The sequence below is a fragment of the Lontra canadensis genome, unplaced genomic scaffold (genome assembly GCF_010015895.1).
Source record: "Lontra canadensis isolate GAN:19392208 unplaced genomic scaffold, GSC_riverotter_1.0 scaffold91, whole genome shotgun sequence".
NCBI lineage: Eukaryota > Metazoa > Chordata > Mammalia > Carnivora > Mustelidae > Lontra > Lontra canadensis.
Window position 1 is genome coordinate 4,229,997 of NW_022631085.1, and position 16,584 is coordinate 4,246,580.

General features: G+C 46.5%; 1 protein-coding gene across 6 annotated transcripts in view; it reads right to left on the reverse strand.

Annotated features, from left to right (window-relative positions):
- The window catches only part of MRTFB (myocardin related transcription factor B), a 254,690-nt gene that overhangs the window by 13,733 nt on the left and 224,373 nt on the right, over nt 1-16,584 (reverse strand). For 4 of the 6 annotated variants that reach the window (XM_032836271.1, XM_032836272.1, XM_032836270.1 and 1 more), the window contains 5 exons: nt 13,589-13,721; nt 11,737-12,777; nt 9,893-10,030; nt 6,833-6,991; nt 6,406-6,543 (listed from right to left, as the gene is read on the reverse strand). In XM_032836271.1, the coding sequence (XP_032692162.1) occupies nt 6,406-6,543; nt 6,833-6,991; nt 9,893-10,030; nt 11,737-12,777; nt 13,589-13,721 (1,609 nt within the window). The remainder of the gene's footprint in view (nt 1-6,405; nt 6,544-6,832; nt 6,992-9,892; nt 10,031-11,736; nt 12,778-13,588; nt 13,722-16,584) is intronic. The other 2 variants (XM_032836275.1, XM_032836274.1) reach the window with 1 other exon arrangement.

Sequence of the window (16,584 nt, forward strand, 5' to 3'; positions counted from 1 at the left end):
GATGACATGATACTATATGTAAAAAACACTCAAGACTCCACCAAGAAACTACTAGAACTGATAACTAAGTCACAGGATACAAGGTTAATATATAGAAATCTGTTGCATTTCTATACATTAATAATGAAGTAGCAGGAAGAAACATTAAGGAAATAAGCCCATTTTCAACTGCACCAAAAAGAGTTAAATACCCAGGGATAAACTTAACCATGGAAGTAAAAGACTTGTAGTCTGAAAACTATGAAACGTATGAAAGAACCTGAAGATGACAAACAAGTGGAAAGATAGTCCATGTTTATGGATGGGAAGAACCAATATTGTGAAAATGTTCACACTACCCAAAGTGATCACAGATTTAATTCAGCCTCTATCAAAATACCAACACTGTCCACAGAACTAGAGCAAATAATCCTAAAATTTATATGGAACCACAAAAGACCCCGAGGAGCCAAAGCAATCTTGAAAAAGAAGAATGAAGTTGGAGGCATTACAATCCCAGTTGTCAAGATACAAAACTGTAGTAATCGCAACAGTATTACACAGGCAGCAGTGATCACATGTAGATCAATAAAACAGAATACAGGCCAGATATAAACCTATTCTATGGCCAATTAATCTATGACAAAGGAAGCAAGAATATACAATCGAGTAAACACAGTCTAACTTAAACAGTGTTGGGGAAACTGGACAGCTACATTCAGAAGAATGAAACTAGATGCCTTTTTTACACTGTGCACAGAAATAAATTCAAAATGATTAAGGACCTAGATGTGAGACCTGAAACCATGAAAGTTCTAGAAGAAAATGCAGGCAATAACTTCTTGCATATCACTCATAGAAACATTTTTTAGGGGAGCCTGGGTGGCTCAGTGGGTTAAAGCCTCTGCCTTCGGCTCAGGTCATGATCTCAGGGTCCTGGGATCGAGCCCCCAGTCGGGCTCTCTGCTCAGCAGGGAGCCTGCTTCCTCCTCTCTCTGCCTGACTCTCTGTCTACTTGTGATTTCTGTTTGTCCAATAAACAAATAACATCTTTAAAAAAAAAAAAAAAAAGAAACATTTTTTAATATATGTCTCCTCTGGGGGCGCCTGGGTGGCTCAGTGGGTTAAAGCCTCTGCCTTCGGCTTAGGTCATGATCCCAGGGTCCTGTGATCCAGCCCCGCATCGGGCTCTCTGCTCACGGCGGGGAGCCCGCTTCCCCCTCTCTCTCTGCCTGCCTCTCTGCCTGCTTGTGATCTCTGTCTGTCAAATAAATAAAATCTTAAAAAATATATATATATATACATATATATATATATGTCTCCTCTGGAAAGGGAAACAAAAGCAAAATTAAACTTGGCGCTACACCCAAGATAAAAAGTTTCTGCTGAGTAAAGGAAACCATCAACAAAACAAAGAGGCAACCTACTGAATCGGAGAAGATATTTGCCAACGATATATCTCATATATATATATTTGCGAAATATATAAGGAACTTATACAATTCAATACCAAAAAAAACCCAGTTTCTCCAAAGAAGACACACAGGTGGCCAAGAGACACATGAAAAGATGCTCAACATCACTCATCATCAGGAAAATGCAAATCAGAACCACAAGGAGCTCTCACCTCCCACCTGTCAGAATGGCTAAAATTAAACACATAGGAAATAACCAATGTTGATGAGGATGTGGAGAAAAAGGAACCCTTGTGCACTGTGGGTGGGAATGCAAACTGGTGATGCCCCTGTGGAAAACAGTATGGGGGTTCCTCAAAAATTAAAAATAGAATTACCTTACAATCCAGTAATCTCAACACGGGGTATTTATGCAAAGAAAACAAAACACTAATTTGTAAAGAGAGATTCACCCCCGTGGAAAGTGCAGCATTATTTACAATACCCAAACTATGGAAGCAACCCTTGTCCATCCACAGACGAATGCATGAAGGAGGTGTGATATTCACACACAATGGAATACTACTCAGCTGTAAAAACAGAATGGGCTCTTGCCACTTGCAACAAACATGGATGGACCCAGAGGGTACAATGCTAAGTGAAGTCAGTCAGGGAGAGAAAGACAAGTACGAAGCTATCTCACTCATATTTGGAATTTCAGAAACAGAGGACAAAGAGACAATCAAAAAACCGACTCCTAAATACAGAGCACTGATGGTTGCCAGAGGGGAGGTCGGTGGGGGGGGGGGATGGGTGAAATAAAGGGGATGAGCACTGAGAAGTGTATAGAATTACGGAATCACTGTATTATACACCTGCAACTAATCTAACACTGTGTGTTAATTGTACTTGAATAAAAAGAGAGAAACCCATATAAAATACATGCTGGGGCCATCATCACATCTATCCTTAATGTGACCCATCCCCCAAGGAGAAGTTAAAGGAAAAACCTCGAGTTTGATTAAGTAGGAATTGCAGGTTCCACAGCTGCCAAAACTGCCTGGGAGTTTCCACAGTGCACGGTATTTTGATTTAAAGTAGCACTTACAGGAGGAGCATGGGAAATGGCAGGGCGGGAGGATCCTGAGCTTACTTCCCATGGACACATCAAGTGTGTAACTAAATATAGTGAGACTCACTCTGAAATGACCTGGAGACTAACAAAACTTCTCTCTCCCACAGCTAAAGATCTAAAGAAGGCCACCCAGAGAAGGGAAGGAGAGGCAGGGATGTGGTCAGGAACCAAATCCCTGGCATGGTGATCTAGATCACCTGGGAGCGTGGAAGTCCTCCATGAGGATCGAGGGGATCAAGCCCCACAGTGGGCACCCCAACCTGGGGATTTGCATTGGGTAGATGAGCCCCCAAAACCTCTGGCTTTGAAAATCAGTGGGGCAGGGGCCAGAAGGCTCTAGGGAGGGGCGCCTGGGTGGCTCAGTGGGTTAAAGGCTCTGCCTTCAGCTCAGGTCATGATCCCAGGGTCCTGGGATCGAGCCCCGCATTGGGTTCTCTGCTCAGCAGCGAGCCTGCTTCCTCCTCTCTGCCTACTTGTGATCTCTGTCTGTCAAATAAATAAATAAAATCTTTAAAAAAAAAAAAAAAAAAAAAGGAGGCTCTAGGGACCTGAGATTCTGCTCTTAAAGGGCCAGTACTTTTTATCACTTTGTCTGAGACCCGGCATAGAAGTGGCAGTTTGGAAAGTGTCTGGGTTATGTGTGAAGGAGACTTACTTTTTTAGGGCAAGTACTGGGAGAGCAGGGATCTGGGGGAAATTTGTATATGAATTTAACTGCTGCTGGGAGCCAGCTCTGACACTCTGTCTCTCTGTATCTTGCTAGAGCTGTTGCCCTGCCCACCAGCACACCCACAGAAGTCTTGGCCAGTCACGACAGCAGAGTGCACACAGTCCACACAGAGGACACCCCTGGAGTGACTGGTTCTGGTGAGCAGGGGGGTCTGCATTCCTGGGCCTCACAGGATGCCTTCTACACAGGCCACTACTTTTAAGACCAGGAGATGTAGCTGGCCTATCTCATACACAGAAACAAATCCAGAGGCAGACTACATGAAACAGAAGCAGTCTGCCTGATAAAGAATTCAAAGTAATGGTCATAAAGATGCTCAACGGATCTGAGAGAAGAGTGGGTGAACTCAGAACTTCAAGAAGCAGAAAATAGAAAAAAGAATCAATCAAGGCTGAAGAATAAAATAAATGAGCTGAAAACACACGAGAGAGAATCAACAGCAGATTAAAGGATGCAGAACGGGTGCATGATCTGGAAGACAGGGTAGTGGAAATCATCCAAACTAAACAGCCAAAAAATAAAAATAAAAAAGAGAATATGAGGTTAGGAGACCTCTGGGACAACAAGTGTACTGACATTTGTATTTTAAGTGTCCCTGGAGGAGAAGAGAGAGAGAAAAGGCCAGAAAACTTACTTGAAGAAATATTAGCTGAAAACTTCCCTAACCTGAGGAAGGAAGCTGCCCGGTCCAGGAAGCAAAGGGAGCTCCAAACAAGATGAATACAAGGATGTCCACATAAAAATTAAAATGTCAAAAAATTTAAGATAAAGAGAGTCTCTTTATTAGAAGCAGCAAGAGAAAGGCAACTAGTTATGTATAAGGAAAGTTGAGGCTATAAGCTGAGTTTTCAGCAGGAACTTTGCCAGAAGGGAGAGGCATAATATATTCAGAGTAGTGAGAGGAAAAAAAATCTGTAACCAAGAATACTCAACAAGGATATCATTCAGAATTGGGGGAGATATAAAGAGTTGCCCAGGCCGCCAGAAGTAAGAGGAGTATATCGCCACTGAAGTGGCCTCACAAGGAATCTTAACGGAACTTCTTTAAGTAGAAAAGGCCATAACTTGAAGTAAGAAAATTATGAAAGGGAAAAGTTTAATCCAAGCATGGCATCAAAGAATGTCATCTAATTACAAAAAAAGCAAAAGAAGAACTATGAAAAGAAATACCAAAAAAACCCCACAAAAAAACCACAATTTAAACAGTTTAAAAAATGGCAATAAGTATATACCTTTAAATATAAACAGACTAAATGTTCCAATCAAAGACATAAGGTTAATGAATGGATGAAAAAAAGGTAAGACTTACCTATATGCTGCCTATGAGAGACTGACTTCAGACCTACAGACACATACAGACATGAAGGGACAGAAAAAGATACTCCATACAAATGCAAGCAAAAAAAAAAAAAAAAAAAAGCTGATGTAGCAATAGTTAAACAGACACAGGCTAACCGGGTGATGGCCATTAGGGACGGCACTGATGTCATGAGCACTGGGTGGGACATGCAACTGCTGAATTACTAAATTCTACCTCTGAAACTGATAATATATGGTAACTGAGTTTAAGTTAAAACAACTTAAAAACCAGACTTCAAGGCAAAGGCTGGAACAAGAGACGACGAAGGGCACTGCATAATGACAAAGGGATCAGTCCAAAATGAGGACAGTCAACGGCAGTATCTCTGCCCCTGACGTGGGCGCCCCGCGTACGTATCTGTAGGTGGACGTATACATATAAGGCTCTCTCTGTAGCGAAGACTGACAGAAAACAGGAGACACGGACAGTAATACAGCAGCAGTAGGGGACTTCAACACCCCACTTACATCAACTAATAGATCGTTCAGGCAGAAAATCAGTAAGGAAACAGTGGCTCTGAATGACACATCTGACCAGACAGACTTAATAGAGGTAGAGAATTCCATTCCCAAACAGCAGAATACACACTTTTCCAAAGAAGATATCCAGGTGGCCGGCAGACCTAGCAAAGACACTCAGCATCGCTCATCATCCGGGAACTATGAATCAAAACCCCTAGAGACCACTTTGCACCGGTCAGCATGGCCTGTATCAAAGACCAGAGGTAACAAGTGTTGGCAAGACTGTGGAGAAAAGGGAATTCTCCTTTTGCACTGCTGGTGGGAATGCAAACTGGTGCGGCCACGTGGAAAACAGTATGGGGGCTCCTCAGAAAGCTACAACTAGAGCGACCGTAGGATCCGGCAATTCCACTTCTGGGAATTTATTTGAAGAACGCAAAAACATTAATTCAGAAAGATAAATGCACCCCTATGTTGACCGCAGCGTCACTTCCACGAGCCAAGCTACGGGGACAGCCCCAGTGTCCGCTGACAGACAAAGGGATGAAGGCGGCGTGCTGCACACACTCCCTCACACAGGAGTATTCCTCTGCGGTAACAAAGAGTCTGTTTCCCATCTGTGACAGTAGGGATGGACTGAGAGGGAACTTCGCTAAGAGAAGTCAGTCAGAAAAGCACAAATACCAGAGGAGTTCGCTTACTTGTGGAATCTAAAAAACACAACAAACGAACCGAACAGACACCGACTCAAAAACACAAACGCTGGTGTTGCCGGAGGGGGGCGGGTGAAAGAAGAGAAGGGTATGAAGGGGTACAAATGTCCGGTTACACAATACGTCACAGCGACGGCAAGTACAGCATAGGGACAGTCAGTGACCTTGGAGTTACTCTGTGGTGACCGATGGGAACCACACTTAACACTGCTGAGCGTTCTATAACGTCTATAAACGTCGATCACGGTGTCGTACGCCTGAAACCAGTATAATATTGTATGTTGCCCCTACTTCAATTAAAATAGCATTTAAAGTGCAAACAAGGGAATATGAGGTTAGGAGACCTCTGGGACAACAAGTGTACTGACATTTGTATTTTAAGTGTCCCTGGAGGAGAAGAGAGAGAGAAAAGGCCAGAAAACTTACTTGAAGAAATATTAGCTGAAAACTTCCCTAACCTGAGGAAGGAAGCTGCCCTAACCTGAGGAAGGAAGCTGCTACTTTTAAGACCAGGAGATGTAGCTGGCCTGAAATTTGTGTTTCTGTTGCGGCAAGTACGTCTTCAACAAAGGACCCGTGTGTGGGTGACTCCCCAAATGCAAGCCCGTGGATGTGGCCACTGGGCTCACTCACCTCTGGGAGGGAGGACTGGGCGCTGCGTGTCTGCTTGATGGCCTCCTCGTAGCGCGGAGGGTCTTTCGTCTTGGGGACCGGGCTCCCAAACAGGGAGTGCTGGACGACACACGGCTGGGGTGGCGGGGGTGAGCCGGGCTGAGGCAAACAGAGGGAGGGACACGTCAGCTCCTGGCCGGGCAGGGCCTTGCCCTCAGCATGGGGGAGCCCCAGGACCTAGGACCCGTGTGGCTGCCAGGGTGCCATCCTGTGTGGGAAGGGCCACCTCTACTGTGCTAAGAGCTAAGCTGCCCCTACAACTGCCACCACAGTAGTCTGTCCTGTCCCACGCATGCGGACAGTCCAGGGTGAGAGCGCTGGGGCTTCGAATGCTTCTGGATGCCAGCAAGCACGTCCTGCAGCTGCTGCTCTGTGCTCACGGCTTTACCTTGCCGGAGGTGGTAGGTCCATTTTGCAGGGAGGGCAGTGGGGCACTTCTGGGCTGCAGAACGCCGGGGGGAGTCTTGCTAACACAGGGCTGCTGGACCGCTGGGGCGGGTGCTCTCGGGTAGGGGAGGACGGCGCTCGATGCTGAGGTTGTGAAAACCTGTAAAGAACCAATATTTTCCATTCAGTGTGTTCTTTTCCTCTTCCGACCAAAGAAAACCACGTTTTCGGACAAGGGTCAGCAAATGTTTGCTGGAAAGAGTCATCAGGTATCCAGTTAGGGCCTGCAGGCTCCAGGGTCTCCTCTCACCTGCGGCAGCCCAGAGGCAGCCTCGACAATACAGAAATAGATGGGTGGCACTGGGTTCGAGCAAAATGTTATCCACGGAGACAGGCAGGGGCTGGACGTGGTCCCAAGGCCACCGTTAGCCAACCCTGATTTTCTAGCATCAATCGTCCCTTTACTCAGTGGCCTGTCTCTGAGGGTGGTGTGGACCACACCTCCTGGGAAATCAGCATTTGCTCAGTGTAATTTTTCTCTTAGAGGTTAATTTCTCTTCTTCACCAGGATGATCTCATCTACTCCCATGGCTGTAATGTTCACGATTCAGCTAATAATCCCCACAACCTCTCTTTTCCAACCTTGCTCCCAAGTGCCACAGCCACATTTATAACCCTTATAAGCATAAATTTCGGACATCTCAAATTTAATATATTCCAAACTAAACTTTGCCCTTTCCTCCCACCACCTCCAGCCGCTGAGGAAAAATAATTCTTGGTTTTACCATCATTTATTTTTAAAACTTTGCTGAATGGAGCCGTCAGTCTCCTGCGCTTTCTGCCCTCAGCGCTCACGGAGCTTCGGAATGCCTCCTGAATCAGGCCTCTGTTCTCTGTTGTCCTGATCTGGGCCCTTGCTATCGATCGCTGGAAAACTGGCACAGCCTCCGTGCTGAGCCCCCCTTCCTGCCCTCCGCCACAGTCACGGCCGGGACGCCCACACCTGATGGAGCCCCCGCACTCCCTGGCTCCTCGGTCCTTCAAGGTAAAAAGCTCCCCTCTGGCCAGCATGAGAACCTGCTCCCGCCACCTGGCCCCCTTTCTAGCCGACCATAACGGCCACCAGGGCTGTGGCCATACTCTTTTTTCCAGTTTCTCAAACACTTCTCCAGATCCCTGCAAGGCCCCATTTAAAGTCTGAGAAGCTAACTTCTGTCGGGGTGCGGTGAGGATTCCCTCCTGTGGAACGGCCGAGTGTGTGTCTGGCCCATTATGAGCTAAAGCTTTTATGGCCTTTTACAGATGTATGGCCATAGTGGGCTTTTGCCGCTGTATTTCACAGAACTGATTTACTCGTAAACAGATCTAATATACTTTGTACCGTATTCTGAAAGAGAAAAACTTAGCCCTATATTTCTTTTGTAAATATCCATGTTCTTTCTCAAGCAGGAAAGTGTATTTATGTGTGTGTCTAAATATCCCTCCAAACGGGACAAGTGCTCTGGTTGGGGAGTTCCATAAGTAAGTGTACTCCTCTTTGGAAAAGCTGGATTTCCTTATATTTGGTACAAGAATTTCCTCCTTTAAATTGGAATTAATAACCCCTAATTCTAGTATTTGGACACTTAGTGAATAAGCCCTTATTCATCTTGTTTATACTCTGTTTTTCCCTTTCCTCTCTAAATCAAACTGTCTGGACATCTGAACACTCACTAAGCTTATCACTAAATTAAAATGTTATTCTGAACCCAGTAAGTAATGCGCAGCTCTAACTCCTTGCTCACTGTGTTTCCCAGAGGAGATTCTGGAAGAGAGCACAAATGACTACTGTTTCTGTCTATTGCTCCAGTGGTCTTAGCCCAGACAGTTCACACCCCCCTGGGCCATGTCTATAGGTACACCTAATTATCCAAGTTCTTTTATGCTGAAGACTAAGATTCCGAGACCAAGAATTCTCAACTTTTAAAATACTAAGACCTGGGGCACCTGGGTGGCTCAGTTGGTTCAACGTACGACTCTAGATTTCAGCTTGGGTCACGATCTCAGGGTGATGAGATCAAACCCCATGCTGGGCTCCATGCTGGCCATGGAGCCAGCTTAGGATTCTCTCTTTCCCTCTTCCTCTGCCCCCTCTAAAAAATAAATTAAAAAAATAAAATAGGGGCGCCTGGGTGGCTCAGTGGGTTAAGCCTCTGCCGTCGGGCTCAGGTCATGATCTCAGGGTCCTGGGATCGAGCCCCGCATCGGGCTCTCTGCTCAGCAGGGAGCCTGCTTCCCCTCTCCCTCTGCCTGCCTCTTTGCTTACTTGTGATCTCTCTCTGTCAAATAAATAAATAAAATCTTTTAAAAAATAAATAAAATAAAAGGTAAGACCTATTTTTGAGGCCTTTGAGAGTTTCCTGGCAAGGAGATGTGCACGTAGCTCCACCTACTGGATAGGAGGGAATTTTGGTAGCTTCTGGGGCCTTCACATCAGAACTTCTTGGTAGGAACATGTGCAGAAGTTACCGAGCCCCAGCCCGACACCGTCATTTTAAAGACGAGGAAAATAACACTCAGAGAAAGTAAGTGAATTTTGCACAAGGCTAACCACGGAGGAAGTGGGGAACCAGAAAGAGCAGACCTGGGCTTCTGGCTCTTCATCTGCAAGATGGCAACCCTTACCTATACAGAGATCTTACTCAAGGTAAACCTTTCAGAAAGTATCTTTTTCATCTTCAAACATCTCTTCCCAGGGAACAGCACTTCTTCCCCCTCCAAAAAATTATTAATTTGAAAAGAAATTTATTTTAAACCCAGAAAATCCTACATATGAGGATTAATAACACACTTTTGAAACTTTTCCTTGGAAAAGGGGCTTGTAACTGTTAAGACGAGCTCTCTTTCAGTAATGAAGAATTCTCTTCCCCAAACAACTGGATGATTCACGGCCAGAGGCCATGGCCCCTCAGGCCCGCCCAAGGAGGGGGCACATCACACAGAACAGACAGATGCTTCTCACGAGGAGACTGCTTTGCGGGCGCTTGCAGCGACAGCCTGTCGCCCGTTCGCCTTCACCCACCTTTCTAACTTGCTGAGGCTGATTGAGCACATGCGGCGTGAAAGTGTCTTGCTTCTGAGGTACAGTCTGGGCTAAGCCCGAGGACAGCGTGGCCGCTGCTGTCTGAGGCTGAGTCTGGATTCCTGCTTGTGCTGGAGTCTAGGAAGCAGATGAAAAATCAATTTAATTGTCAAAATCAATCTCAGAATCAAGAGTTTAGACGTGCGGGCACCTGACTGGCTCAGCTGGAAGAGCGTGAGACTCCTGATGTCAGGGTTGTGAGTTTGAGCCCCGTGTTGGGCACAGAGACTACTAAAAAAACAATATATATACACATATACATATATATGTATATGTGTATATATATAAAAATTTTAAAAAAAGAGCTTAGATGTGGAATAACGGGTCATGTGGAGATCTATCTGAAGTGAAATAAAATATTTACAGATACAAAGTCCATTTCATTAACATACAGATTTGAGCCTGAATTGTAAACCAGAGAGTGAAACACCAAGCCAGTTATCTTCATGCTCTGATTGTTTCTTAAGTGGCTAAGATTTTCATTCAAAAATTTTGAGAGAAGAGAAAATGGAAACAGAAGCCTACAAGAGCTCTCCACGTACTAGGTCAGCTGTTGTAGTAACCGGAGCAGCAGCAGGGAAATCTCTGGGGCCCACCGGCCTGAACTCCTGCTTTTGAGCTGCACGCTGTGCTCCCTCTGGGGGGCCGTCAGCCATATGCCGGGGCACACACAGGCCCAGAATAAAACACAGTTCTTGTTCTGAGAACGTCAACTCCACTCGAAGATTTGGTTGGGAAAAAAAAGCTCAGAAGAGCTCTATTACAGAGTAGACCTTCAATTTCACAGACACTGGAAAGGTTAAACAGGGGAATTAGAGTTTCTGCACATGCCAAGGGCCTCGGGTCATGCTTCCTAACCCTAGGGGTACAGGACCAGTCTCTTCTGCCATTAAGAGACTCTGGGGCATCAAAATTGAGGAGCACTGCCCCCATTCTGTTTACTTGTGGCCCACACATTTTGTTGAAACCTACCAAAACGCATCACATAAAAACAGCTTGAGGTCAGAACACGGGTTACACAGGCATAAAAGGAGGTTTCCTGCCTATCAGTGCCTTAGCACGTCTCTCAACCACATCCTCTCTCCTAGGTTTGTGGTCACATTCCCCTTAGATGCCCAACAAGCCTTTGGCATCTTCGCCTCACTGGTGTCTTCCAAGAACTACATTTAGGAGGCAGAATATAGGAGTGGGCGTAAAAGTGACAGCTGTAGTCAGAACTACCCAGCTCCGTCCTGGAGCAACTTGCCAAACCTCAGTTTCCCTGTCTCAAAATGGGTGTTACCACTCAGATCTCCTGGAGGAATGGAGGGCCTGGCTGGCTCAGTCGGAGGAGCGTGTGACTCCTGACCTTGGGATCATGAGTTCGAGTCCCACGTTGGGTGCAGAGATTAGTTAGTTAGTTAGTTAAATAAATAAATAAATAAATAAATAAATAGAATGATAAAGTGCTTGATGCTGTGTCCCGCACACAGAGCGCCCAGTGACACTAACTATTCTCATGACACCGTGACGAGTATTTAGAAATGCCTGTGTGCGGGAGACTGTGTTCACTGAAGATAAAAGGTATGGAAAGTGGAAGAGCACCTCTCGTTGGTTTTTACCGTACAGAAACAATGCTAGCTATTAACGTTTTGGAATTCGATTCTCTGAGGCCACCCCCTCCCCCACCCCCGCATTTCCTGGCACCCCGAAGCCTGGCGTGAAGGCATCTGGGAGAAAGCGTGAGGCAAGCTTCCGCTCTCGGCAGGCTGTAAGGCAAGGGAGTTAGAAGACACACTTCACACCTGGAGTCTGAGGCTGCCTACGGGGAGCTGCACTGAGGTGACACGGGAGCCCTGGATGGACAGCGGCAGCAGCAGCTGGGCGGTCTGTGTGGTCAGTAAAGCCTGAGGCGCAGCGACACTGGCAGGTGGCGGCTGTCCCTGTGAACTCACGTAAAACTGTGGGACGACGCTCGGCGGCTCCGCCTGGGCCACGGCGACCTCCTGCTTGATCACCACTGCCTTCTTGGCCACCAGGGCCTGGCCCGCCGCCGAGAGGGGCTGGCCGACGGGCTGGCCGGCTCCCGGGCCCGGCTGCCTGGAGCCAGAGCAGTCGCTGAGCGAGGCCTCGTCCTTGACGGAGGAGCCGGTGCCGCCGAGTTTCGGATCTAACGTGGCCGCCGGACTGGCTGCGGTGCCGGGCTGCGGTTCCAGCGGCAGCTGCTGCCGCTGCCCTCGCTTTTCCACCTCGAGCTGCATTTTCAGAACTTCCACGAGCTTCTGCTCTTGTTCCAGTTTCCTCTTGAGCTCCTCGATCTGCTTCTCCTTCTCCTGCAGCCTGCGGTCCTTCTCAGCCGCGTCCAGTTCCAGACTCGACAGCGTGCTGCTGGCGGGGCTCGGGCTGTCCTCGGGGCCCGTCACTCGCAGAGGGGATGAGCACAGGAACTGCGCCGGCGACATCATGGTCATGATCTCGGTGAAGGTGTCTGCCATGTTTGTGTCCTCGGTCCCGAGACTGGACTGTTCGGAGGGGGACGGTGAGATGGGCAGAGGGGAGCTGACGGTCTCAACGTGGGTGGCAGTGCTGGTGCCGGCAGGGGGCAATTCTGCCTTGAAGGAGGAGCCCGAGCTGGTCACGGGGTTGTGTAGTGTTGTGACGGGCAGTGCCACGGTGACTTCTGGGTTACTGGTGACGATGGCAGACGCGGGCACTGTCAGGACGCCGCCCGCGGTGACACTGCTATTGTTCATTTCCTGGTAGGGTTTCAGGCGTTCAATGAGGTCCGGTTTGGTGCCTGATACTGGAAGACCCCTTAACTTCAGTTCTGTCTTCAGTTCCGACACCTGCAAGTACAAACAAGTCACACCTCTTCTTCTGGCCCTGCAACTTCTGACAAATCTATGGGACACTCTGATGAGAAAGGGGCCGATGTCTGTCAGCTCCCTGTGACCGCACACCAGCAAGCGGGAAGGTTTCTCTTCCTAACCCACAGACACACACAGCTACAGACCCCAAGTACTGCAAAGGCCAGTGATCCAGCAAGGATTTATGTCCAAGGATTGAAAACCGGAAATCATGATGATAACCATCACATTCACTGAGTAATGACCATGTGCCAGACACTGCTGGACGTGCTTTACTCTTCCAACTCATCTTCGCAGGAGGTGTGGGTATTATTATTACAATTCCTCGTTCTCAGAGGAGACGGGGGCAGAGAGAGGCTGACTCGCCGTGGTCCGAGCTATCACGGACAACCGAAGGCCGAGCTGGGGTGGAAACCCATGCAGGCTGGCCTTGGAGATCAGATTCTGGACTGTTACATTTTTTCTGCTTCTCCCAAACTTGGAAACGAGCAGGGAAGAAAAAACCTGCCTCTGCTGTCAGAACTGGTCTGGTATCTGCACATGGTTTATGCTCAATGAATGAGAATCATTACTGGTCATTTTAACTCACTGAGCCACCCAGGCACCCCATTATTGGTCATTTTAAAAGAAACTTAGTGGACATAAACAGAAAGTGCCTCTATAGAGGTTATTTTATGTTGGTGAAGTTGAAGGTCTAGGAAAACTTACCTATACATACTAGAGAAATCTGGCAAATCATTTACCTTTCTCTGATACCTATGGGTGCATAAACTCTCCTTGGACTTCTCACCTTTAAGTCATCCAAGCTAGAAGGCAGAGGTCCCGGCTTTCTCACAGGAGCAGATGTATTCTGTCTTGGAGGGTTAGGTGTGGTACTGTTCAGAGTGGAATTCCCACTGTTGTTATTTTTGTCATTAAGTGGCCTTCAAAAGAACGAGAAAATGAGAGAGTTTATAATAAAATAATTTCTGAATTTGACATTGCTTCTACTAACAATGTGTTAGCTTGTGAAGAGAAAAAGGCCACGGTCATGGGTTGGAAGACTCAATACTTTGAAGACAGACATCAAATTAGATTGCAATGAAAATCCCTGTCAATGTTGTTTGCTTGTTTGCTTGCTTGGTAGAAACTTAGAAAGTGATTCTCAGCTTTATATGGAAATACAAAGGACCAAGAAAGGCCACGGCATCCTTGAAGAAAAGCCAAGTCGGAAGCGTCATACCACCAGATATCAAAATTCATTACAAAGCCAGTTATTACGATGGTGCGGTTTTGGGGGCAGAACAAATGGAAGAGAAGAGAGAATCCAGAAACAGACCCTCACATATACAGCCTCTTGAGTTATCACGAAGACGGCACTGTAGGGCAGTAGGAAAAGGGTGGCCCTTAACAATGAATAGTGCTGCTCCACACTGGCTGTTCATACAGAAAAAATAGGGCCCTTGACGGACCCCTACTTCACATCATCTCAAAAACCTAAAGGTGAATTATGAAACCAATAAAGCTTTTAGAAAACTTAGAATAACATCTTCATGTCCTTTGGGTAGGCAAAGATTTCTCAAACAGGATACAAAATGCACTAAGAAGGACACATTTAAGGGTTAAAAGTCAAGCCATGGGAAGAGATATTTGTAATATGTACTTCTGACAAAGCCTCATATCTAGAGTATACAAAGAAGTCTCAAAAGCAGTAAGAAAAAGACAAAACCCAATGGGAAAATGGGAAAATCTTGAACAAGCGTACCACAAGAAAGGATACCCAGCGGCCAATAAATGTGTGGACAGGGCTTAGCCTCAATAGACAGGAGGACAATCAAGAAAAGCACAACAGAACAGCACTGCACGCCCAGCACAAGTGCTGTACAATGACTCAAACTGTGGGTACCGAGGCCCCGGAACGTCCCAAGCTCTCCGCCGTGGCAGGTGGAGGTGTGAACTGGGAGGACCACTCTGGAGAACTGTCTTATACTACCTGCTGAAGAAAAACCTGCGCCTCTCTTTTGACCCAGGGGCATGCCTAGGAGGACACCTGACAAGATAGACATGTGTGAACCATGTTTATCATGGCGTTATTCACACCAGCCCCAACCGGACACGACCCAGCTGTCCACCAAGAGGACGGTGGGTGGCTCGATTATAAAACGCTAGACAGAGTAAAAACGAGCTGCTGCTTTCTGTGCCGGGGAAGAGGCAGCTCACATAGTATTGAGCAAAAGCAGCTAAACAATGCGCACTGTAAGATGGCATTTATGCAATGTTCAAGAACAGGCAAACTAGTCTATGGGACACAAGTCAGGTAGTCACTGAGAGGGGATGCAAGGACGCCCTCCTGGGGGAACTGGGGATGTTGCTTCTTGATTTAGGGATCTACCTGGCATTGATTTTCAGTTAGGATGTATGGACCTCTCCACAACCTATACTTCATTTAAAAAGGTTAATAAAGAAATGTTGGTGCATCTGTTGTACTTTTGTACTCCTTTTCCTAAACTCCTTTCCATATCGAAACCAGGTTCCCGTCTAACTTCTTCCCCGTATGCTACTCTTGGCAACAACGGCCTTTCTCTTCGGCGTGGTTGCTATCCATTCGAGAAAGGTCCACGTGATGCCTGATACTGAAGAGCCAATTTCATTACAGCCCCAGGTTTTACTGTTATATGAACCTTGGTGCTGAAGCAAGGAGACTCTGAATTCCTTATTCTGAACGAGGATGAGGTCCCCAGTTAGAGCAGCTTTGTCAAGAGAGTTTTAGGAAGATTGTGTTTGAAGCCATTTCTGGCCCTGTCAACAGCTAACTCTTGACATAAAATCTGCCTAAATTTTATGGCAGTTAAATATTTTAAGTATTTAAGTTTTTTGAAGTTTGCATGGAACGACAAATGTTTTATGTATCATTTTTTTCCTTTCTAAAAATTCAGTTTTAAAATCTTTTATTGTAAATCAGAATTTCTCAACCCTATTTTCATTACTTTCCCTGCAAGGAGCTTTTTTAGATTTCATTTTTCCTAATCAACCTCCCAGTGAAATTTTAATACCACAGGGGTACTGCATAATTACCTATGAACTATATATCTGGGCTTTCCTAACTAAAAAGTGCAAAATTCCTCCCAACCAGGTTTTGCTCTCTTGTGAATATTATCTCCTTGAGAAGGCACCATGTAAATGTGCCTTTTGATGTGTCATCAAAAAAACCTGATGATTCTATTTTGTGCTGTCTTTTTTGTTGAGATTGTCTAATACCCTACTTGTTACTACGATTAACAATTCAATGTTTACTCTGACCTTTGAAATAGTAAGTTGATCGTCCCACCCCCCCAAATCGACAGAGAAAGAAAAGGTGATGTGTGAGGGGGCCGGGGACCTTGCGGAATGTGATGACAGTGTAGATGAAGAAACCCAAAGTCCAGACACACAAAGGGACCTTCTAGAACCCTCCGCCAGTGTGTGGCTATGCTGGAACTACGGCCCTGTCGCCCAGGGCTCCTGATCTTCCCAAGGTACGGGCAGTATGCGTCATCAGATAAAATCCCACTGTATGGGTGCTCTAAGACTTCCACATTGCTCTCTGTGCTGGAATTCCGGGGAAAACAAACACTGTAATAAAAACGTTTCCACATCCAGGACGTGGAAATTACACAGAAGTGATGTGTGGTGAACAAATGCAGAACGATAAGGGGTCTTTCCTCCTCGTTCTTTTTGGGGGATGCTTTCCTTAGGTCGGTGGCTTGGCGGCTGCAGGGATGGGAATGTTTACGGAGGAGAGGGGAACCATGGCCTTCATGGAAAGGC